The sequence below is a fragment of the Bemisia tabaci genome, chromosome 10 (assembly GCF_918797505.1).
Source record: "Bemisia tabaci chromosome 10, PGI_BMITA_v3".
Lineage (NCBI taxonomy): Eukaryota > Metazoa > Arthropoda > Insecta > Hemiptera > Aleyrodidae > Bemisia > Bemisia tabaci.
The window spans coordinates 654,077-678,273 of record NC_092802.1 but is presented as its reverse complement, the minus strand read 5'-3'; the positions used below and the strand labels follow the sequence as shown (position 1 = coordinate 678,273).

General features: G+C 38.9%; 1 protein-coding gene across 1 annotated transcript; it reads right to left on the bottom strand.

The window, feature by feature from the left end:
• Positions 1–45: 45 nt before the first annotated feature.
• LOC109038287 (uncharacterized) lies at positions 46–19,458 on the bottom strand. The gene is made up of 3 exons (XM_019053310.2): positions 19,020–19,458; positions 8,315–8,566; positions 46–1,693 (listed from the first exon to the last, which is right to left on the bottom strand). Exons 1-3 carry the CDS (start codon positions 19,023–19,025, stop codon positions 1,166–1,168), a joined length of 786 nt encoding a protein of 261 aa, XP_018908855.2. The 5' UTR covers positions 19,026–19,458; the 3' UTR covers positions 46–1,165.
• Positions 19,459–24,197: the final 4,739 nt, after the last annotated feature.

Below are 24,197 nucleotides of genomic sequence, written 5' to 3'. Positions count from 1 at the left end.
AAAGGCATGTTTTAGGGAGGAAATAAAATTACCAATTGCGGGGGATTTTGCAATTTTTTTCTGGTTTTTATTTTTTTATAGAGTGTTGAGAACAGTATCGAAAAAGTCAGGCGAAAATTACAAAGATCATGAAATTCACAAAATTACAGAGGCTATCTAATCATTTCAGCATTTCCACTAAATGGATGGTATTCTCATTGAAATTGTTTCAAATTCCTATCTGGTTAAGTGAGAAGTTTGGCTCATATTCCTATCAAATATGGCAGTTGTACTTGAACACTAAAATTCTTCGAGTGACTGGTGAGTATTTACACTAAAAGGTGGAGATCACTTGCAATAAAATCATGGTTATGGCGTTTGAATATTCATTTTCAAGTTTTCCGCATGATCTTGTATAGTAATAGTGCATTTTATGTTCGCTTCAATCTCCAACACGAAATTGACTCATCATCAAAAGGGAATCCATTTGGTGTTACAAAGGTGAGTCTGTGTTACATGAAAGCAGATATGCAAAAGATGACAGGAGGCCAAGTTTGACAAAATCATCCGAAAAAACACGTTTCTCGTAAATTCAAATATTCAGGTGAATTGTATACAGTGATCATCAGATGAGCCTTTTTTGGTGTAGAGTGCCTTTACAGAGAGATTTGAATAAAGTGGAGATAGTTCAAGCAAAATTGATGTAGATACAAGCAAATAAAACCTCATTTTATATATTTTTGAATCAACTGCATGCTACGTCCACCATTTTTTTCATCCTAAGAGCTTCACGAAGCCTATTATGGCTGAGCCAATCAGATATGGATCGTCCATTGGCCATACTCTCCCTAAAAAGGCACTTTACTTGGATCCAGAGTGGGGTGTTGTAAATGCGACATTATCGACGAGATCAATGGAGTTCTGCCGTGCTGAGGAGAAATGTCGCATCAACATTCGAGGTTTGTCAAGTTTCCTTCGATAAAATGTTTATTTTCAAGAAGAGTTATGAACGTTTCCCCTCAAAATTTTAGATAGTTTTTAATAATTCACAAAAAATTGGGAGAAAAACATTCACAGCTTTCCATGAAAACTCGTATTTTATCAAAGGAAATTTAGCAACGTCTGAAGGCTCATGCGGCGTTCTTCTTGAGCATGGCAGAGTTCCAGCGGTGAATGTTTTCTACATTTATGCGGATTCCACGGTGATGGAGTCATCGTCGGAAGAGGCACCTTGTGCGGGGGCGTCCTGAGATGGGGCTCCTCCTTGAGCGGGGAAAGAGGGGGATGGTTGAGAGGGGAAGGAGGGGGCATCTTGAGCGGGGAAGGCGGGGGATGGCTGAGATGGGAAAGAGGGGGCATCTTGAGCGGGGAAAGCGGGGGATGGTTGGGATGGGAAAGAGGGGGCACCTTGAGCGGGGAAGGCGGGGGATGGTTGAGATGGGAAAGAGGGGGCATCTTGAGCCGGGGCAGCGGGGGCTGGTTGGGCTGGGGATGGTTGAGCGGGGAAGGCAGGGGATGGTTGGGCGGGGAAGGATGGGGCGTCAGCGGCCGGGAAGGCGGGGGCTGCGGGGTAGACGGGGGCGGCTACTGGGGCAGGGGCGTAGATCGGGGCGGCGGCGGGGTAGACAGGGGCGGCCGCTACGGGGGTGGCGTAGACAGGGGCGGCTGCGGGTACGGCCACGGGAGCGGTGATCACGGTGGCTTGGGCTGGCTCCTGCACAGAAAAGAAAATATTTGTTATGAGTTGAATAAGGTTCATGCAAGCACAATACAAAATTGGTGCACAGTTTGCCGGTAATCAAGTTTTTCGAAAATTGAAAATAACCAAAAGTGAGAAGAAACAAGATTGCATGTACCAAAGGGAGTCAACCTAATGTCCAAGTAGCACAGTGCAACAAAAATATTGAAATAATTTTGCAAATTAATGCAATGAAGTTGCGATTTCTACCATGAAATTGCACAGAAATGTACACGGTTATGAGTTCCAGGTTCATACTGGCACGATACAAAATTGGTACACAGTTTGCCAGTAACCAAGTTTTTCGAAAATTGAAAATAACCCAAAGTAAGAAGAAACAAAACTGCATGTAACGAATGAGGAGCTTGGAGGACAAGGCGCATAAGTGCGCAGATTTTGCTATTTCGAAAAGTAACGCTTTTAAGTTTGATTTAAGTCGCGAATGTTTCACAGAATATACTATCAAACTAGTTTTAGTTGAGTTCATGAATATCTCAATTTTTAAAAAAACTTTACTCACGCGCTTTGTCCTCCAAACCCCTTAAATGAGAATCAACTTCATCCAAGGAGCACAGTGCAACGAAAATATTGAAATAATTTTGCAATTAAACTGCGTCTTTTACCATACATATGCAATATTTTTACATTCATCTCTCAAAAAAGTCCGATTTAAACCATAAATTCCTTGTGTGGGAAAGAAAGGCATTTAACCATGGAGAGAAAATTGCAACTTTTCAATTTCATTGCAATGCATTTCATCGCAATGCATTTCATCAAGAAGAGCCCCTTCAATCAAAGAATAGACAACATACACAACACTCTAATACAACAGCATTAATGTTACCTGCAATTGCTATTTATTGCAACCTGTGCTACTTGGGTTATTGTATTCTTAATATCCTGTAACTTCTTCTCAGCTTGAAAAAATGCTGAATTTATGACATGTTATCAAGTACTAACGATCGGTCTATTTTAAAATTGACAAATAATCGACAGAAACACAGAAACTTTCTGTTCCTCGAGGCTTTTTTTCTTTTTTTTTCAACATTCCCTGCCGAGAAATACGATTCAAATAATCTCACATTGAATATTGTAAATTCTATCATAATTATCATCATAATTTCACAACCAGCAGACTGTCTATTTATTAAAGTCATTAAATAAGTGCAAGTGATTTAGAGACAGTTCATTCAATTAAATCCGAAAAGGGGGAAAAAGCTTCACAAGAAGTGTCGAAAACTACCCCTAAGTTAATCCGAATCGCCCAAAAAAGGGTAATAATAAAAGTGGGTTATTAACGTGCTGCAAATCGCAGTCTCTCCGAGCCGGCACGAGCAATTATTATCACTATAACTTGGTAGAATCGAAAAAATTAAACTCATTAATTAATATTGCTGTTGCTATCTCAAAGTTTTCAGGTCAGCGTTTATTTGCTCCGCAATAATATTATGTTCAATTTTTTATTATTTTTCAACGTCTGATAGTAAGAAAAATACACAAAAAATTCTGATAGTATACGTAACCTACATATTTAATGAGAAAAGGTTAGTAGACCATGATAACACAAACTGGAGGAAAAAATCTGTGAGCTGTTGTCAGATTGTTCGCTTCTGTACTCCAAAGTAATATTTGCAAAAACCGCGGATCTGCAAATATTTGCGAAAGAAGTCCACGTATTAAAATCCCAGTTTCTGATCAGTCAAACACGGAGAAAAAATTTTCTTGAGCTATTAATTTGACTTAAAGCGCCGTTTCTTGTCGACAAAATTTGACTTCGTGTTGAATCCGCGCAGACTTAACAGTTTTTTTTTGAGTGAAGAAACGTCGGTTTGTTATCTTTTTTGAAGTCAAACTTAACGATTACAAATTGACGTATTTGTAATTCAAAACTACTGACTTTAAGTTGAATCCTCACAGATTTAACTTTTTAAAGGAAAAACAAATTTTGTCAACAAGGAAGTAAACATTAAGTCAAAATAATATCTCAAGAAAAAATTCTTCAGTGAAAGCTTGTTACATCTTGAATAGATGACCCAAAAATTACGCAAATGACACAAGCACATATGTATAGAAGACGGAGAAAAGAAATAGAAGGAGTTATTTTCATATTATCTGTCAAAAAAACTTACGTGTCGTAATTCCATTGAATTGGTTTTCTTTTTAATGATAACATACATTGTTTTTATGTGCGCAAGGACTCTTAAAAATTAATTTCGGTTTTTTATACTAACTCGAGCAGGGCCATCGTAGGAAAGGAAGTCTTCAATTTCTCTCCCACTGAATTCACTCAGTTTTCCAGTCATATAAAAATCAATTTTCCGTGGCTCCTTTTAAAAACCCTTTAGTAAGCTTGCGATCATATCCAAAAATTGAACTAATCAACTGCAAAATTGAACTCGTACCATTATTAGAAGTGCCGCGGAATGCGTAAGAATATCCTCGTTCTAAATGTTTTGAAATCAAAAGAGCCTTGTGAACTGCGCAAACTATCAATCAGGTGTTCTCCTCTGTTTTATTCTAAGTTTTTTTTTTTTAATTAAAGCTGGTCATGATAAAGGAGGAACGACTTATGAGCCTTTAGACGTTGCTAAGGTTCCTTTGATAAAACATGAATTTTCAGGGAAATCTGTGCACATATTTCCTCCGATTATATATCAATAATTTCTCTTGCCATTTCAGATAATATAGACCTGAATGTGAATTTTAAAATACTCTGAAAATTTCAAGAGAAATTATTTATAACTCTCCTCTAAATTTAACGTTTTACCTAAAGAAATTTGGCAACTCTCGAATGTTCATACGGCGTTTTTCCTCAACAGGGCAGCTCACGCGAACCACTAATCTCACTATTTGCAAGTGACATTTCCGCGCGACATCCCGATGGCGAATGTGCGAAACCACGTAACTCCGTTTGCGACGTTGCAGACTTCCTGTCTTACTCTATTTTTTCTGTGCAAAACTGGTGGACGGAATTTCATGAAAACATCCTCAATTTTTGCTCCATGTTAGTAGAGAATATTCGGAATGAATTTCAAGCTCTACAGTTTGGCTCTCCTCGAAAAAATAAAATAGGAGCTGACATTTTGAAACACCGCAATGGAGATACGTGGTTTCGCACTTTAACCATCGGTATCGTTTTTTCCTTAGATCACTTTATTTTCTCTCGCTGTTTTTTCCTGCTTCTCGTATCTCTGTTTTCCACACAAAGGAACGTAACGCCGGACTGTAGTTGCAAAATTGGTACTAACAATTTAAATGTTCACGTGCATATTACCGTAAAATCTGTCTAAAAATTTGCTGATATTTGTGTGTAAACAGAGGTAAAACCGATGAAATTTCGACCCAAAAATACCCGACAGTTTCGAGTAGAAGAAAAATAAACGAGTGGTAATTTTGCGCCGCTGGAAAGTAGTTGCGTTATTTTCTCTGGGAAACTGCGGAATCTCAGAGCGCCATGCGTATGTACAGTCGCGGCGCTGTAATCTCCGCTGGAATGCGTCTACAATTTGAATTCCCTAAAATTTATGGACAGGCGTGGTCTGCAGATTTTTCAAATCCCGAAAACGGGTTTTGAGACTCGCCTCTTCGTGAGAATATGCGATACCCCGCAGTGGTGTGGCATGCTTCTGCGATGTATCGATTGATCTGACATTTAAACCTATGGAAAAGGATCGATAGATAGAGTGTTCGCAACAAACACCTTAACAATCGATTCTTTAGCATAGTTTCAAATGGGTAAATATCGATGATCGATCATTCACGCCTCTCCACTGTTATCTCGCATTCAAACGATAGGAGAATGATTGATGATACATCAATCTACATTGTACTTGTCTACATTTGGTTAGAGGAAAGAAAAACATGTTTGAAGAGACAGTGGAACAATTGGAGCGGTGAGGAGAGGAGAGCTCATTGTATCATTTGCATAACGCGACATTTTACCCCGGAAAATCGTGCCATTCTGCCGGCGCTACTAAACGAAGTTCGCTAAACGACGTTACATGCTCTGCTGTCGAATTTCCGCTAAAAAGCGCTCCTTATACACTTGAGTACTCGTATTTACGCCAGCGGGATGATTCACAAAATTGATAGACAAAGGTGGTAAACAGATAATGGAGTGATCCTTAGAGGAAGCGGGTGGTTGAAATGGATAAAGGAGCTTAGTGATAGACAAACTAAAAACAGCAACCCACGAGATCCGTATAGTTGAACCGAGTTGAGCAGAAAGGAACCAAGCCACATCAGCTATTGGCAAGCTTAATTGGACACTTTAATTTTTTACATGAAAACGCTGTGCAAATTTTTGAGCAGATTTCAGCGAATTTTTTCATAGGAGGAAGCAAATTCTTTAAAATTTTCAAAGGGATCCGCACAAACGTTCTCTTATACAAAATTCAATTGCCCAGATAAATTTAGCAATAGTTGATGTAGCTTGGTTTCTCTCTGCCAAATTAATGCGGTCCAGTTAGCCCGTCATTTTCTTTTTTAGTCTATAAAAACCATCCGTTTGAACCTATGTGATCGTTCCATTTTCTTTTTGGCTTCTTTGTCTATAGCTTTTTCTATTAATTTCAATAATCATTAGGCCTGAAAACTAATTTCTGTCTTTGGGAAAGTAATTTTGCCGGCGAAAATTGTGATGAAACTTCGGCAACGATGTCAAAACACAGGATACGGCGCACAGTGAATCGAGTCAATTAGAGAGTTCGGACATGAAATTTTTGACTAAAACTGAAACTTTTGATGTTTATTTCCTTACATTTTAAATTTGAAGGGGTTCTACTAGGAGAAAATTTCACTAGGAAACCAATGGAACCATTTTTAGAACCTCAAAATTTTGTATAAACGGAGTTTTAAGCTTTTAAAGTTTCCAAATTTTGTCCGACCTCTCCTGTTGACTCGATCCACTATGCGGCGGGAAAAGGACGCATGATGCAATTTGCGGTGAGCTTAATTTACGGTGTCCTAAAGCTGTGTTTCAGTCTGCTTTTGTTTGTCCAAGAGCATGCGCAAAGATGGCCGTTCAAACAGCGTTGCCAAAATCAATTCAAAGGCCCAAAAAACTCCGCCTTTCGGGTCAAAACTCGCGGACAACTAGTGCCTTATGGCGGCCGCGCCTGCCTGGCCCGGTCGGTGGTGAGGACTGCATAAGGTACACATCGAGTGAGTCCTTATCAAACTTGCAGATCGCACACTTTTGGTTGCCCGCCAGCGCAGCGGCCAGTTGAAAGTTCCACCCTTAATGAGCCGTAGCTTTTGGTTCCTTTGCCAGGGAAGGGAGAGGGTGTGTGTGCTTTCTACTCATTTGACCGCGGTTTAACCACTAGTTCAAGCGAGTTCCAAAAGTTCAAAATGAATCGACACTGAGAGTGAACAAACGTCGAGATATCGAAAAAAGTATGCAGATTTACTAATTTCATTTTCTATTCTGGACAAAAAAATTGATGCATACGCCTGCAGGCACATTTAGACTAAATTATTAGAGATTTTTGGACTCGCATGAAACCTCAGGAGATATGTATGTTGCGAAATATTTTGTTTCATTTGCCCCTTGAATTTTTAAGGTAGACTAAAACACCCTTCTTCTTGTGATTCTTACCTAATTGATTTCTTAGTTTCTGAGGAGACAGTGCGAACCAAAGCCTCTAGAAATTTTTTCAATCCCCCATTCCCCCTCCGCCCCAAAATGGCATTGGAACTCCGTTTTGTAAATGCCAAGAATGGGACCCGTTTGAAACGATAGTTTCGGAAGGGGCCTGATGATGTAATCAGGTGGCGGGAACAGCATTTGCTGATGAGCAGGACTCAACTTCAAGCATCGCCTTGCTTCTTCAACTCGATTTTCGAATTTGACCGTGTTTAACAGAAGGGAACCAAGGCACACCAGCTACCGCTTAATCGGGCAATTTTATTTTTTACGAGAGAGCTTTTGTGCGGATTCCTCTGAAAATTTTAAGGAATTTGCTTCGCACTCAAGGAAAATTCAGTGAAACTTGCTCGAAAATCCGCACAACAGTTTTCAAGTAAAAATTAAAATTGCCCAGATAAATTTGGCGATAGCTGGTGTGGCATGGGTCCTCTCTGTTCAACGCGGTCCAATGGACAACTAGACAAGGCCTGAAGTAGAGAAAAACGTCACGTGCTTTCTCTTCAAAATCTTCCATGGAAAACAAATCACACAACACGGGAGGTTTTGAAACCAACCCCTGAACGACATACTTACAAGTCTTTTAAACACGGATCAAATGGAAGTTCGAGTATACAAATGAAGTAATTGTACTTTTGCCATTTGATCAACGTTGATAGAAAACACTTGTTTAGGAGTTGATTTTCAGATTTCCCTTTGTGTGATTTTTTTCCTTGTGAAATTTTGAAGAGGAAATATGTATGCTGTGCTTTAATTTATACCTTGTCTAGAGACCCATTAAGCTTTTGTCTTTTTAAACATGATTTTGCTAACTTTTCAATCGTCATTTCGGTCGTAACACAAAACTTTAGGTATGAGTGAGAATATCACAGCCCTGAAAAATGCCTTGCCACTTAATAAAATAGCCACAAATTGAGTGACTGGACGAGTGGATAGAAAAGTATGCTTACATGGTAGGTGACCTGTCCGAAGATGGGTCTGTGGGCGTAGCTGACGCCGACCTGGGTGGGGACGTTCTCGATGACGGGGCTGACGGCGGCGTAGGCGTGGGCCTCCATCGTCTTGTAGGCGAAGTTCCCGCCGAGGCGCTCGTGCTCGATCGAGGCCGAGTCGAACTGCGGGGCCCTCATCATGGCCATCGGGGCTCCGATCGCAGCGCCTTCAGCGTAGGCAACCAGGGCGGAGACGAGCACAACGAATACCTGCAAAATCCAAATGAACCTCGTCACAATCACAATGAACGAAAACGGGTATAAAGCACCCAGAGACAACGAGACCCTCCGTTGGAATCTTGGCAACGCTGCCGAGTTAAGGAAAAACGCCGTATGAACATTCGAGAGTTACCAAATTCCTTCGAATAAAACATGTAATTTTGAGAAAAGTTATGCATATTTTTCCTTGAAATTTTCAGATATTTTACATTAAATTGTAAACAAAATTGACCGCAAAATTTGAGGGAAATATTCACGATTTTCTTAGTAAATTCGGTTTTTCTTGAATGAATTATGGCAACGTCTAAAGGTTCATACGGCGTTCTTCCTTAACACGGCAGAATGGCGGAAAATGTTACTTTTACTTTCAGGACTCTAACATTCAACTGCTGACTCATCTACTCTGCCGTGCTAAGGAAGAACGCCGTGCGAGCCATCAGGCGTTCCAAATTTCCTTCGAAAAACAACGAATTTGTTAGAAAATTTGTGAATATTTCTCCTCCGATTTTTCAGAGGATTTGGTTCGAAATTTGATCCAAAAAGTCTGGAAATTTCAAGGAAAAATATTCACAACTTTCTTAAAAAATGTGGACATTTTCTGAGAAGACATTTGACATAATTTGAATGCTCTTACGGCGTTTTTGCTCAGCGTGGTAGTACTAGGTGGGTGCTTCGCAACGTGTCGAGTATTCCGTTTTGCAAACAAATCGAAATTTGGCGAACTAACCCAAATTTTTCGTTACCACCCCAACTTGAGTTGCGAGGCTACCCAAATCCATAGCAAGCAAATCCATATTCTTTTTGCATTTAATTTCGAAATGAAATTCATGACATATTCTCCCTGAAATTTCAATATTTCATTTATCATCGTTAGAATATTGGAAAAAGCACCAGTACTTTTGATGAAAATATCAGATGCGATGTCGTTAACAACACTTAAATGCAACTATTCGTGTTTAAGGGATGTGCGTGTTGCACGTACAAAACGTTGAAGGCGTTTCAACTGAGGTTGCGTCCATGAAGACGCGTTGCAAGGCTACACGAGAATAATTGGACTGCATTTTGCAATTAATCAGGAACTACCATTTGTATCTCAACCGTAAAAACCCTTACGGGCACAGGGAAACTATTGGATCACATTTTGCAATAAGGAACTACTATTTTTGGCCCATTTTCGAAATATTATACATGCCATAGCTTTCCCTTTGCAGATGAGTGCTTTTATGGGAGAGCCAGAGATAGCGGTTCCTTATTGCAAAATGTAATCCAATTGTAAGATGCACCTAGCGAAAATTCCATGAAATCAACCCGAAGAAATAATAACTAGCCACCGCTGTGAGTCGCTGTATCCTTCGATGACCTACTTCCATTGACTCAATAAGATCCGCAAATCCGGACGAGACAGTTCCCTCCTCCAAAATGAAAAGCCCGCCAAGTGGGGATTCGAGTTCCATTCACTCCGCCGTTCGGATGCGTTTTCATCGACACAAAAGACAGGAGCCGGGCAGTGGGGTGGCGTGCATTGCGATATATCCATTGATCCGTCACTTGAACCCACGGAAAAGGATCGATAGAGAGGGTGTCCACAACGAACACCTTAGTAATCGATTATTTATCATAACCTAGGATGGGGAAATATCGATAATCGATCATTGACTCCTCGCCACTGGAGCCGGGCCGTAAGTCACTGTCATAATGACACCGATTATACTGTCCTCCCTGGCAAGAACCACGTATCTCCAAGCAGTACGCTGTATAAATACGCGGTTTTCACTATTTCACTTTCTAGCGGTCGAATTTTTTATCCCTCTCGATCGCGAGACTCAAGTGCGCGGCTCCGACTTGAGAGGTTTTGTCCGCGAGACGTTTCTGCGCCATTGATCAAAGGAGAAAGGTCGCGACACAAAAGACAAAACGGCTTACCGTCCTGCCGGATTGAACGTGTTTCCCGTTTATTTTGGATGGGGCGCTTTTGGGTTTTTCGACGGGTTGGCGACGCCGCAAAGTGCAGCCACTTCCAGTCTTCATGAGCCGATGCGCTTCCGATTTAGTGATTGCCAAATTGAACCGAGTAGAGTGATTTTTCAAATGTGTTCCCTTTTTTCATCCCTTTGGAGCCGTTTATAACACAAAGGGTTGTATTTATAGTCGTTCCTAAAACAGCTTTGTCCCTCGGGAGGTTTCATGTGGTTTTTCATCGCGCTTAAACCGTTCAAGGAGATATTCAACGTAGCATCATAAAAATGACAGCTTTTGTTGATCTAGAGTAAAATTCAGAAGTCAAAATTTGGGAATGCATTCTGAAAGGGATTACAACGATTTACTGCTCCAAAAAATACAAAATACGGAAGAGCACAGCTTGTAAGTTTTGAAAATTGTCAGGTAGTTTCGCACCAATCTTAATGTTTGTCATAATCATAGGTTTTTTTATTCTGTACTTTGTACTTTTTACTGCAGCAAATTATTGCTTTCCCTTGGAAGGATCAATTTCAGAAGATTTACTCAAGGTTGGTCAAATTGACCCTTCATGATGCTATTTAAGTCCGTTAAGTCTCCCTTAATCATAATGTAATCCAAATGGGGCCTTCTGTGAATAGATGTTTAAAAAACGGCTAGGAGTACGACCCTGAAAAATAAATTTTTAACCCTTCTGTAGATGAATCCATTTGATTAAAAACATCCTCTCGATCACGAGGTATCCGAGAGAAGTATTAACAAAGTAAGAAAATCCCTCATTGAAACGATTCAATGACCTCAAATAATTGAAGTTTCTGAAAAAGGAAAAGTTGTCGAACAACTGCAGACAAAATAGCCATTACTTTGAAAGACAAGAGTGTTTTAAGTTATTCTCGGCATTATGCTCTCTCCCTTTCCGTCGTTTAAATGCAAAATACGCTCCAGGATTCTTCGCCTAATCCCCCGTTGCTTGAGCCTTTGCGGTGATGGTGTTGCGGCACACCGCATTTCCTCGTGTTTAACGTTGTTCGCGGAGAGAAGGATCCTAACCACGTCCTCCTTATCAAAAGGCTCCATGAACGTGAGAATTTCATTTGCGAGATACAAATCCCATCATTTTAAAAATGCGTTACAAAGACCAAACAATATGCTCCGGGAAAAATTCCCTTTCGAATCGAGATTAATTTCATTTTCCCGCAGAACAATAAACCACTGGATCGGATTTATTCAAGAGGAACCAGTGTAATTACAGTCTTGTAAAACTGTTTCTTCTTTCTAATTATATCTAGAAAATCACTTAGAGTTGCAAATAGCTTTCTCTTCCCAAAAAATTGTTAATTGTAAAGAAAAATTATTATGTAAAGAATAGTGTACGTATATCAAGTTTTTTTAGAAGACATGAAGAAGTTGCATGATGTTGAAAACACTCTGATCACGCTGGTTCCTCTTCGTAAAATGCGACTCACATGACAGGAATACATATTTTGAGTAGCGGGTCATCGCGAATACCCGAAACTTGTTTCAAGGTATAAAACAGTGCGTGATTATTTTCATTTTATCGTATTTTACTGTATCGACAAAGCTACATTTTAAGTTGTTCCAAACTTAATTCCAATTTTATCTAGTAGCGGCTCGTCATCTTTGTGGCTTTTGCCAGCGCTTTTCATTTTCCTGATTTCAGGAGCAGAGGCAATAAACGCTACAACGCTATCGTGCTGCGGAAAAACGCCGTATAAACCTTCAGACCTCGCCAAATTTCCTCTGATAAAATACGAATTCATTGGAAAAGTTGTTAAAAAATTTCTTAAAACTGTCAGACTATTTTGTTCACAATTTAATCTAAAACATGTGGAGATTTAAAAGCAAAATATACAGAAATTTCGTCAAAAATACATTGCTCAACCAGGGAACTTCGGTAACTTTTGAACGTTCGTGCGGCGTTCTTCCATGAAAGGTCAGAATAAAAGTCACTGCCGCTTGTTTTAAGAGAAGCAAGGAAGTTTTTCGGTTGTTTTGAGAAAAGTTCTGATCGATTGAAATGAACATTTCTCTCAGTGTTTGATTGGTCAGCGGAAAAGCCGTCTCGATGTTAAAAAACCGCAAAATTTGGATATGAAAACCACCGCTGAAAATAGTGATTTACAATGATCTTAGAATGAAGAAACGTAGACAAATGTCATACGTAGCTAAGGTAGAAGACTGGAAAAAAACACAATGGATCTAGAGTCCAGACTCTTGAAAACATTGACAAGAAAAAATACTCTTGATTCGATCAGATTTTTTCTTAAATCAAAAGGAAATCCGCTCAAATTAAGAGGTTTGGTTCTTGATTTAAGCTTAAATATGATTGAATCAAGAGTATTTTTTGCTGTCGATGTTTTTAAGAGTCTGGACTCTAGATCCAATGTATTTTTTTCTCCAGTGAACGAATTGAAGTCTGCCGTTCTAAAAACGTTGTTTTGATGAAAAGTTGTATATTTTTAGGTTTAATCTTATATATTTGGAGGAAGATACTGCCGGATTATGATGACAGTCATGTCCACGCCCTCTTTTACTGATTGCTTTAAAACGAACCACATCTCTCCTGACTTGTTTTTTGAGATGCTAGTTTGGTTTTTTTTTTTTTGGTCCAAACTTAAAGTAGATGTTTAATACCTCTTGGCAAAAATTCCTGTCTAGAAAGCTTTTGCTCTTGCATTAAAAGCAGTGGCGGAGCGTGCCTTGCGATATATCGATTGATCTGCCCTTTAACCCTGTGGAAAAGGATCGATAAACAGGGTATTCGCAACGAACATCTTTATGGTCGATTCTTTACCATAGATTTGAATGGGGAAATATTAATAATCGATTCGTCATTCCTCACCACTGATTGAGAGGCCCCTTTTTTCGCGGATGGACACTGGACAGTGGGATCGCATTTAGCAAACAAAAAAGGAACCAGCGCTATTAGAATGCTATAAAAATGTTGCTTCTTCATAATTACCTAAAAATCTCCCAGAATAGCAAATAGTCTTTGCTTCCCACGAAGATTGCTAATATTAAAGGAAAATAACTGTGTAAATTTTAATACTGTACATACATGAAGTAATTTCATGAGACAAGAATAAGTTGCATGATTTTGAAAACACTGTGATTGCGCTATGGTTCCTTTTTGCTAAATGCGGTCTAGTTTAGTATTATTCAAAGTAGATATCAAAAAGACTCATTGTTCTCGGAACAATAAAATGAACATTAGTATGTCCATCGGTTTTCGATTTTATTCCTAGCTATCAGTTTGAAATGTGAACTTAAAATGATTAGGCTTTTATTCATCAAGCGTTGCCTTTGGGGAGAATTATTTTAGAGACCTACTACTCTTCTATCTCTTTTTTTTCTATCGTGGTTTTCGTATTGCTCTTTTAGGCTTATTGTTCTGTACCCACAAATTTCCCGGAAAATTTAATTTTTCTCGAGAAAGTCCGTTTTTGAGACAAAACTCAACTTTCCGTAAAAGTGGAGGGTATTAGGAAAACCTGAGGTCATTTTCGAACTCAGCGCTAAAAATGTTATTGTGATCAACCATCATTATTGGAAGGCTTGGAGAACAAGGTGCAGTTTCTGCTATTTCGAGAAATACGTGTTTGGTGTATCGAAATTTGGATCCTTATGGCGGAAAGAAAGTTCAAACCGACTTTTTGTTGCTTGAAAATTGGAATTTTGGAGTGAATTTTTCACAGATTATGCATTAAGACTAGTTTTACTTGAAATCATTTCTTTCTCAAAAACTGCACACGCAGCTCTCATCAGCACACTCTTTCTGATGTAGAACGCTGTCGTGGTAAAGTATAAAACGCCGTATGAACCTTCAGACGTCGCCAAATTTCCGTTGATGAAATACAAATTCGTCGGAGAAGCTGTAAATATTTTTCTTCAAAATTTTCAGAATATTTTGTTCTCGGTTTAATCTAAAATATCTGGAAATTTAAAAAAAAAATATACTTAAATTGCGTCAAAAATACATTTCTCAACCGGGGAACTTTGACAACTATTGAGTGTTCTTACGGCGTTCTTCCTTAGCCCGGCAGTATGTCTCGGGCGTCCTACCGCTTTCAGTATCGGTTTCAAAGGTCTCAATAGCCGTGAAATATGTCAACAGAGTCAGCTGCCCCATGAAAGATTAACGATCCGTTTGATGTGATTTTATTCACTCATTTCTGCACGATTTCTCCTCAAGCCTGGGCTTCTATCTTGCCAAGAGCTCTTCTCCTATTCAATGGCGTCGCGTGCTTTGCGATACATCGATTGATCTGCCATTTAAACCTATAGAGAAGGATCGATAAACAGGGTGTTTGCAATGAACACCTTACTGATCGATTCTTTAACATAACTTTAAATGGAGAGATATCGATAATCGATTATTGACGCCTCGTCACTGCTCTTTTTCTTGTTTTGATTTTTTTCCCCGTCTTTTTAGGGTCACACGACGCGCCAAAAGCGCAAGCAAATGACGCCGCGGCTTCGGGCAAGCGTCCAAAAGAACCCACGACGTAGCGTGCTTCGCGATAAATCGATTGATCTGCCATTTAAACCTATGGAACAGGATCGATAATCACGGTGTTAGCAACGGATACCTCTGTAATCGATTCCTGCCATAGCTTCATATAGGAAACCATCGATAATCGATCATTCATGACTCGCCTCTGAACGGAACCGATACACAGACCAACCTTTGAATTCAAAATGAGATGGAAAATAAGAAGATGAAAGAGGAATCACCTAAGATGACATTTTTATAAAAGAAAAGAAAGGGAAGCTCTCATCTAGAACGTTTAATTCGGGCGGTTTATAAAAGTATCTTCAATTCCAGTCTCTTTTCAAAAGGAAGAAGGGAGATGTGGCCTTTACTTTCCGATTGCCACAGTGCAACGAACATATTGAGAGAATTTTGAAATTGCAGCATTTTTACACCAATCGGTTTGTATATGCCGATGTAAACAATTAATTCCATGTGTTATAGAGAATTAGGCGCTTTGAATAATAAAAAAAAAAAAAAAAAAAAAAAAAAAAAAAAAAAAAAGCAACTGATTTCAATTTTATAGCAATAAATCTCAATGAGAGGAGCTTCCTCAACCAGGAATTGACAACATATGCAACTTTGCAATAAAGTAGCAATTATTTTACCATGTTATTGCTGTTTAATGCAATCTCTGGTATACTTGGGTTGAAAGACACGCATACTTTAAAGTTTCTCAATTTTTTCCAGAGAGATACCATCGTAGTGATCTTATTCCGTGCAGAGATTTCATTTCATCTCATTTGAAGTTCAGAGCAAAATATTCATAAACTCTATAACCATACTGGTTTTCAATTGAACTTTTACTCTTCTCCAAGTTGGCTGGGTAGCACGACTTTCGTTCATGTGCTGGCTGTTTCTGCCGTGCTAAAAAAAAAAAAAAAAAAAACGCCGTATGAGCCTTCAGGCGTTGCTAAATTTCCCGTGGTAAATCACGAATTTTCGGGGAAATTGGTAAATATTTTTCTTCCAATTTTTCAGATAATTTTGTTCGCAGTTTCACCTATAATTCCTAAAAATTCCAATGGAAAATATCCATAACTCTTTTCAAAAATGAAATTTTTTTCGAAGGAAATCTGACAACTCTCGAATGTTCATACGGTGATCTTCTTAGCACGGCAAATTTGCACGTATACCATTTGGAAATCGAAGATGGTTTGTATAACTTGAGAATGACAGATAAGACGACCCCTAAAACCTAAGTAGAAAGTTATTGCACTAGTCCTATAGGTATGAGCAAGAAGCACAAGGAACCGGCTACTCGGCAACGCGTCTATAAATATTGATTGGAGTAGCGAAGCAAGTGCACACGTAAAACAGCGCGCCATCTGTCGCGTAGACGCAGGCACTAACCTACCTCATTAACGACACGAATTATTTAACACGCTCGCTACTATTTCATGCTTTTTGCCCGAGCTGCGGCCGGATGTTTATTTTTTGAAGCAGCAGTAAAGAACTGTTTCGTTGCATTTGAGCAGCATTTGGACGTATTTCTGTCAAACGGAACTTTGTGCATTAAGGCATGAGCCCTGAGACCCATAATAATATATGCATAACAAGGCTCACGTCGTAATGCGCATAGTTCTGTTTGGCAAAAATACGTCCATTTTGCTTGTGAGAACGGAGCCATGATGTGTTTCCTTATTAAAACGGCATTGTAATGGTGAGTGAAAGAATGTATCTTGTTGACGCCAACAAATGGGGAAAAAAACTTTAAAAAAATTATTTAAAAACACAAAGATAAAACACACTCACTTGCGTAAAATTGTATAAAATAATAACCGGGACGCGTTTCGGGAGCTTAGCTCCCATCCTCAGCCGCGACTCAAGCCGCGATTTTTTTAAAGAATTTCAACTTGTGTAGTCCCCTAACGGTATTAAAAGTGAAAAAAACTTTGTTTAGCAAATAGCTTAGGCCGTGCTTCACAGGAATGGAAAATTTGGGCGAAAAAATGTATCTTGATCTGAGAGTGCTCAATGCGCTGAGTTCATAGTAGTTTTCATACTTTTTTACTGAAATGAGAAATTGTAGGAAATAGATATAAAACTGAGAAAATGTGGCACTTTGTCACGTCATCTGGCAGCACTTCCCATTTACACGCATGTACTTCGACAGATTAGGTTATTTAGTCATATTTATTCCAATAATTTTTCAATTTAGAAACCAAGGAAATCCTTATGCTCAACTCTCTTGGTATAATTTCATCTTTAACATAAAATTCACGAGATATCAGACACCTGTAAATTCTCCATTCATTCAGTAAAAACATTTTATGCCCACAAAACGATGGGTAAGATCACCCTTTGTAATTTTTTAAGCACCTCCTATCTTTTTCATGGAACAACCCCACATGGTTTAACTTTTAATCTGTGGAGGTTTATGGAGGCCTATAACCTAGCACCATAGAAAGGACAATTTTCAAGAATTTCAAGTCAAACTCAACGGTGTCGCATTGAAATTATTTACTCGAATGGGATGACAATGATAAATCCACTGAAAAAATGTAGTTAGTCTATCATTTTCCTCTTTAGTCTATGACAACTTTCCGTTTCAACCAATAGGATCGCTCCTTGTTCCCTGTGTCTCCTTTATCAATTAATGTCAATAGTCAGCCCGCCAGGATGAGCCTCGAGATATACACAGCATGTAATAACCGTGGCTCAGCACAGAAATGAACTTATACGTCTCTGTCCCATAAAACGAGAGCTTGGATGACAAAATTTTGATGGTGGAAAAGTGATTTTTCATTGTATTCACACAAAGTTAACTAATTATGCAAATCCCAAGCGAATTGAGTGCACCTGTCATACGCGTGCTTCGTTTTATTTATGGCTCCCAAAAAAAGTGGTTGTGCGCTTATTTTCCTTTTTTAAATGTCAGTATGTGTTTTTTTGGGTGAAGATCTATACTTTTCCTCACTTAAAGGTCAATGCCAAGAGAATTTAGAACTCGGGACTCGAGGTGCGCATTTTTAATTCTCATTCTTATCGAAAACCCTCCTTTGGTTTGACTGTAGATCTGGTTTATGTAGGACAGAATAAAAATCCCATTCTGAATTTTAGATATTACAAGTTTTAAATAGGATTGCTCCCTAAGAATCTAGACATTTTTTTCTATTTTACTCTTCTCCGAGCGAGATAACTAACATTTTTAGACACATTTTAACAACATGTGGATACATGAGTGCATCGGAAATGTTTTATATTTTTCAGAATTTTATTGAACAAAAATATTCATGAAATATTCCCTCCTGCACGATACGAATTACTCGAGAATGTTAATTCTTCGATACGACGGACGCACCAATAGCCGTACTTTGATCTCATTCTTCTCTCACCACATTGCGCAATAATATTGCGTATTTCAATGAAAGATCGAGTCTCATTACTCGTCGTGATTTCAGGGATCTCAGCCGAAGCGCCTTCAATCGATTGCACATGCAACACGCACATCCCTCGAACACGAATAGTTGCATTCAAATGTTGTTATCAACATCGCCACCCGTTCGATATTTCCATCAAAGGTGCTGGTGCCTTTCCAACATTCTTACGAATTCTTCCTTTTTGGTCTCCAGTGCCTCCAATCTTCCTCAACCAATGTTATAATTTCTCATTATTAATAAAACATTGAAACTTTAAGATAAATATTTCGTGAATTCTCAGGAAAATTTTAAAATATTTTTCGAAAATAAAATAAAAGGTATGAATTAGATTTTTTTTGTTATTTGTGGGTGTCATACCCAGCTCTTGTAAATATGTTTCATATTTTTCACAGCTTTGCGAAATTTCATGAAATATTTCACAAAAATGTCCAACTTTCAAATTGTTCATTTCCCTAGCGCGACCCTGTCCTGCACCCCCCAAATAATAAATGAATAGCTTCACGCGGGATTGAAACCACCCCTAAAAAGCCGGCTATATTCACTGGTCTCTTACCTTCATGGTGGCTGTTTTTGAAATGGCTCCCAAGAACACTCAACACACAGAAGCGTCACCGACACAGAACTAACACCACGCCCTCGCAGCTCGCTTATTTTATATCCGAATTCAAACTCAAAACCGTTGAGAATGGAGAGGCCTGAAAAAAGAAAACATAATTGACAATCCCACATCCACCTGGACCAAAGTATGGAGGGAGGGGCTGCCACGGCGGGATTGGAAAATAACTTATTTTATTCACCTGGAAAAGGGGAGTGGGGAGGGGGCATGGAGACGGATTGCGCTGGCGAAAATGGACGCGATGATAGAAAATTCTGCCCTGCCCTTCTTACGCAGAGGCGCAAGGCCGGTCACCACACCGGCCAGAGTCCTCGTGCTAAGCCAAAACGCCGTATGATCATTTCTATGTTGCCAAATTTTTTCTAATGACAATGGCGCTCACATTATATAGTCACTTTTCAGCCAAAGTATCACAACCGCCATACGACGCCTCAAAATTTCCGCCGTCATTTTATTTTTTTACAGAGAAATTGATGATTGAAATTTTCAGACAGCTTCGTTGAACAATTTTTTTGTAAAATAATAAAATGGCGGCGAAAATTTTTAAACGCCACGTAGCGCTTATGATACTTTGGTCGGAAGGTGAAGCCGTACCTGCACATATTACATTGCAACCTTTAAAAAAATTGTTAAAGTAAAAAAGACGGATGTTTTTAGCTGCCTGAATCTCATTTTTAGTCGCAAACGCAAAAATGTTGACTTTTTTTTCAATACCAAACTGACCCTAGTTCTGATGTGCTAAGAAAAAACACCAAATGAACATTCCTATGTTGCAAAATTTCTTTTAGTAAATACTCATCTTTCCGGAAAATAAGAATATTTTCCTTGAAATATTTAAATACTTTAGATCAAACTGCGAACAGAAATGTCCGAAAAACTGAATGGAAAATATTCAAAAGCTTCCCTTAGAATAGGTATATAAAACAAGGCAATTTGACGACGTCTGGAAACTCATACGACATTTTTCTTCAGCAATATAGAGTCGCTTTGTCGCAACCCGTCGGTCGGGCTCTATTCCAAAAACTTGGGTCAAGTTGCCCCATGATTTTTCACTTTTTTCCCCAACTGAAAATTGACAAGTCGAAAAAAAATTTAAAAAATCGAAGGTAACTTTTCATACTCCATTTATAAGGTCCTAGCTCTGTTGAGTGATTGGGTGATATCACTTGGGATCAGATCGTCACTCAATTTTTTTAGTGAATTTCTTCGTTATTTGCAGCCAAAAATAACATGCACACTAAGGAAAATGTTATTTCATGAATTGCACTTTGTTCATTCAAGAAATTAAACTTAGAGCATCCCTAATTTTGTGCTGATTTTGATAATGTTAGCCCTGAATTACGCGCAGAAACACGTGGGAAAATGGGGGCACTAGGGGGCACCCGTGAGGCAACGGAGGCTTGGGTTACTTTTTGTTTCAATTCCAATATTAACCCAATTATTATCAGTATTATTTTTCCTCTGTGTATGACGGATCAAAGCGTCTTGCCTGGAAGTGTATTTTTTTTTTTTTTTTTTTTTTTTTTTTTTTTTTTTTTTTTTTTTTTTAAAAAAAAAACATTTTCTCATCTCTTTGTTTCTTGGTCGAAGGAACATAACTACATTCCAAGGTTGCAAAATTGACTGAAACAATTCAATTTTTTACGAGACTATACCTGAGGAATTCTTGTTTAAATATTTTTGATTATTGCATGAGATCCGCGGAAAAATTGGTGCAATGTTTGGTTAGAGATGCTCAAGATGCTCTTGGTAAAATTGAAATTTGCGAGGAGAAATTTGGCCATCTTAAACGCTTTCTCGTGAGGGGAAACCACGATTCCTAGTTTTATTTTGTCATCTTCTTTTATTTTGCGTCACCTCTGATATTAAAAATATTTGTGGGCACATTTAAACCGCATGCTCTTTGAATTGTCAACTATTTTCTCTACCAAGTGAATCTGAAAATTCTGAGGAAAAATGTGTCTATTTTTGTTCCACAAATGAATATTTTATCGATTAAGGTTTGGCAACATTCGAATGCCCATACGTTGTTCATGCTCAGAATGGCAGCACATCACCCCATACCGCGTCACTGCCTAAAGCGAAGATACGAGTACACCCATGTCAATGAATAACCACTATCGGTTCACTATCGTGTGCTTTGCGATAAATCGATCGATCTACCATTTAAACCTATGGAAAAGGGTCGATAATAGGGTGTTCACAACAAACACCTTAATAATCGATTCTTTACCGCAGCCTCAAATGGGGAAATGTTGATGATCGATCATTCACGCCTCGCTACTGGTCCAGATCGGGTATTACTACCTAAATTTCAGCTTGAGCCCTCAATGCCAAGGTTATGCACCTTGTTTGGAGCTCACGTAGAGGTGTAGATGATACTATTTGTTCGTCGTGTCTTCGTCCACTCGGGGGTCTATAAATAAAACATTGAAGACTCCTCCTTGATGTCGGAGCAATTAAGTGTCTCCCACTGAGCATTTGAAGTTTAACGGAGTAAATAACTGAATTCTTTCCTTTTAAGTCGTTTCCGAACGCTGATGTCGCCTCATTCGCGGGAAAATCTCGCGGCTTGATTCGAGGAAGGGTGGGAAAAATTATGTGTCTCGGAGTGTGATGCGATTTTGGTGGCTCTTTAATTGGACACCGGGTTTATTTTTACCGTGCAAAAAGCGGACAATGGCCGGAAACAGTTTCCTCAGCAGCCGAGTTTTGAAGGAGTACAGTGGTCGCATTTCTGCAACGGAAGGACGTTGAGATCGTTTTCGCCCCATCCATGAGTAGTGTCTTGATTTTGTTGTACTTTTTATTTTTGATACAAACCTCAATGTGTGAATTGTATTGCATTTGCAAAAAGGAACCAAGAGTGTTCCCTTATCGCTAAGATTTTGCAACTTTTTTTTTACCTTGTAAGTATAAACTGTTCATCTAAACAAGTTTTATCTTTACTCCCAATAAAGCATTAATTCAAGACGAAAATTACCTTTGTAAAAAGGGTCGGACTGGTTCGCATCTGAGGGCGTAGCGTAGACCCTTGGCTCGTTAAAGGGGTGTAATATGATATTTCCTGGTAGGGCATCTACTCTACGTGGAGAGGGGTTCAGAAAAGTTTGGCAAAGCAGCACAAGTTTACGCTATTTTCAGATTCCAAGTTTATTACAGAGTAAAAATTGCAAAATTGAACTTATTGAAGTAACCGACAGACTTCTGAAATTAAAGAAAACGTAAAAAATTAAAGCCACTAGACGCATCCAAGCACCATTATTTTCAAAAGAACCGAGCCAGTGCTGCGATTTACACGACCTAAGTCGTGGGTCCACAAGTCCATCCCAAAAAAGAATCAGACAAGAACCTTAAAAAGAAGAGAAAACGAGTAGGTATCAACACAGCCGAAGACAGGAAGGACGTATTCGAGCCTCTTTTTCAACTTTCCTCCCGAATCTGAGCGACACCTCACTGACTACATATAGCAGAGCATTGAGAGCTTACGCTTCGCGTCATCGCGCCTTCAATTTTTTAGATGCAGCACGGACGTCCATCAAGTACGAATAGTTGTAACTCTGCGCCGTCGTTAATGCGCATCTTTTCCCTCACTTTATTTCCATATTGTGTTTGTTTGCGTTTGTCTTATTCGTAATGGTGCTTCAAACTAGTAGCATAGAGCAGAGCATTGCGAGTTCAAGACTCATATATGTCATCGCCTTTGATAAAACGCAAATTCCTTAGTGATTTTATGAATATTTCCCTCCCAATTTTCTAGATGATATAGTTCGCAATTTCACCTAAAGATTCTGAAAATTTAAAGGAAAAATATTCATAACTTTCCTAAAAATAAACATTTTATCGAGGGAAATCTGGCAACTCTCGAATGTTCATACGGCGTTCTTCCTTAGCAAGGCAGAATTCTGGTTCCGATTCAGAAACGGAAGCTTATTTTATAAGAGGTGAAACAGATTGAAAAATAAAAGCTCAAGTAGCACCCACTGAAATATGTATATTTTACGAACGAAAAAAGAAAACTTAGACACATTCTTCGGTAGGAAATATCGTAAGCATTAGATTGAATATGGACACGTCTTCCAATTCGGCACCCATGTCAAAGATCATTCAGGATCTAAAATCAAATTCCGCACAAATCAAGACACCTCCTCCACCCGTATTCACAGCTGCCGCTCTTCCTAGCAAACGCGTTGTATATTTTGCATGTTTTATTGTGTGTCTCGCAAAGTTTGGCAGCGGCGATCCCGAGAAACTCGTCCTGTGGATTCTGTGACGCAGTCAGCGGCCGAAGAATGAAATGAAACTGGCGAGCTGAAATCAGATTGGCTGGAATTTTGCGACATTGACGGCCTTATAATCCCCACCAAGTGGTCCCATGAGTCAATGTACTCTGTAAAGATGCAAAGACCTGTTTAGTTGCCGTTTCCTCTGTAGAAGACAAATGTATTTTTGGGCGGGAAGGATCTATTTCAAGACATCGTTGAAATTCATGCTTAGGTTTTTATTTCAAGGAATAACTCAGGTGGACGCAATAACACGGAAACGGAAACTGAATTCAAATGAAGCCGTTAGAGTATTTTGTCTCAGTACAGGAAAGCTCTGACGTGACAGGAAAGAGAGGAGTACGTGCAAAAATGAAATTTTGAGAAAACGGGCTCAGAAACGTCTAACCAGAAATTTTTACTGAAAGGAGCCTCCGTTCTTTGTCAAATTGCCATTAGTCATCTGAAAGACTCTTAGAAATCGTTTGGATGATTGAAAATTGACAGATTTTATTTCAATTTCATAAAAAGGATATTATTTATTTTTATCCTAGGTTATTGTTAGACAAGACAGCCGTAAGTGATATCTTTTGCATGCTTCGTGGTTGCGTTTTGGACACACAACAAACACATTTTCGGGTTGGAAATTGGTAGGAGAGGATGACACTTTACTTGAAAGCACGGCTTTCATTCGCTCTCTGGAGGAATAATGTCACTTACTGCTGTATTGCCTGAAACTACGTCACTTTTTGCGCACTTACGACTTTTTCGTAAGTCTCCTTTTTATATCATTTAGATGAATTTTGCTGTTATAGCAATTTCAGTGATTTCACCTAACAGGCATTGGACGAAT

Bases quoted from the DNA above. Each gene is read 5' to 3' on its own strand.
- LOC109038287 (XM_019053310.2), bottom strand. The intron at 1,694-8,314 runs GTAAGCATACTT...TTTTCTGTGCAG, and splicing joins TCGGACAGGTCACCTACCAT to GAGCCAGCCCAAGCCACCGT.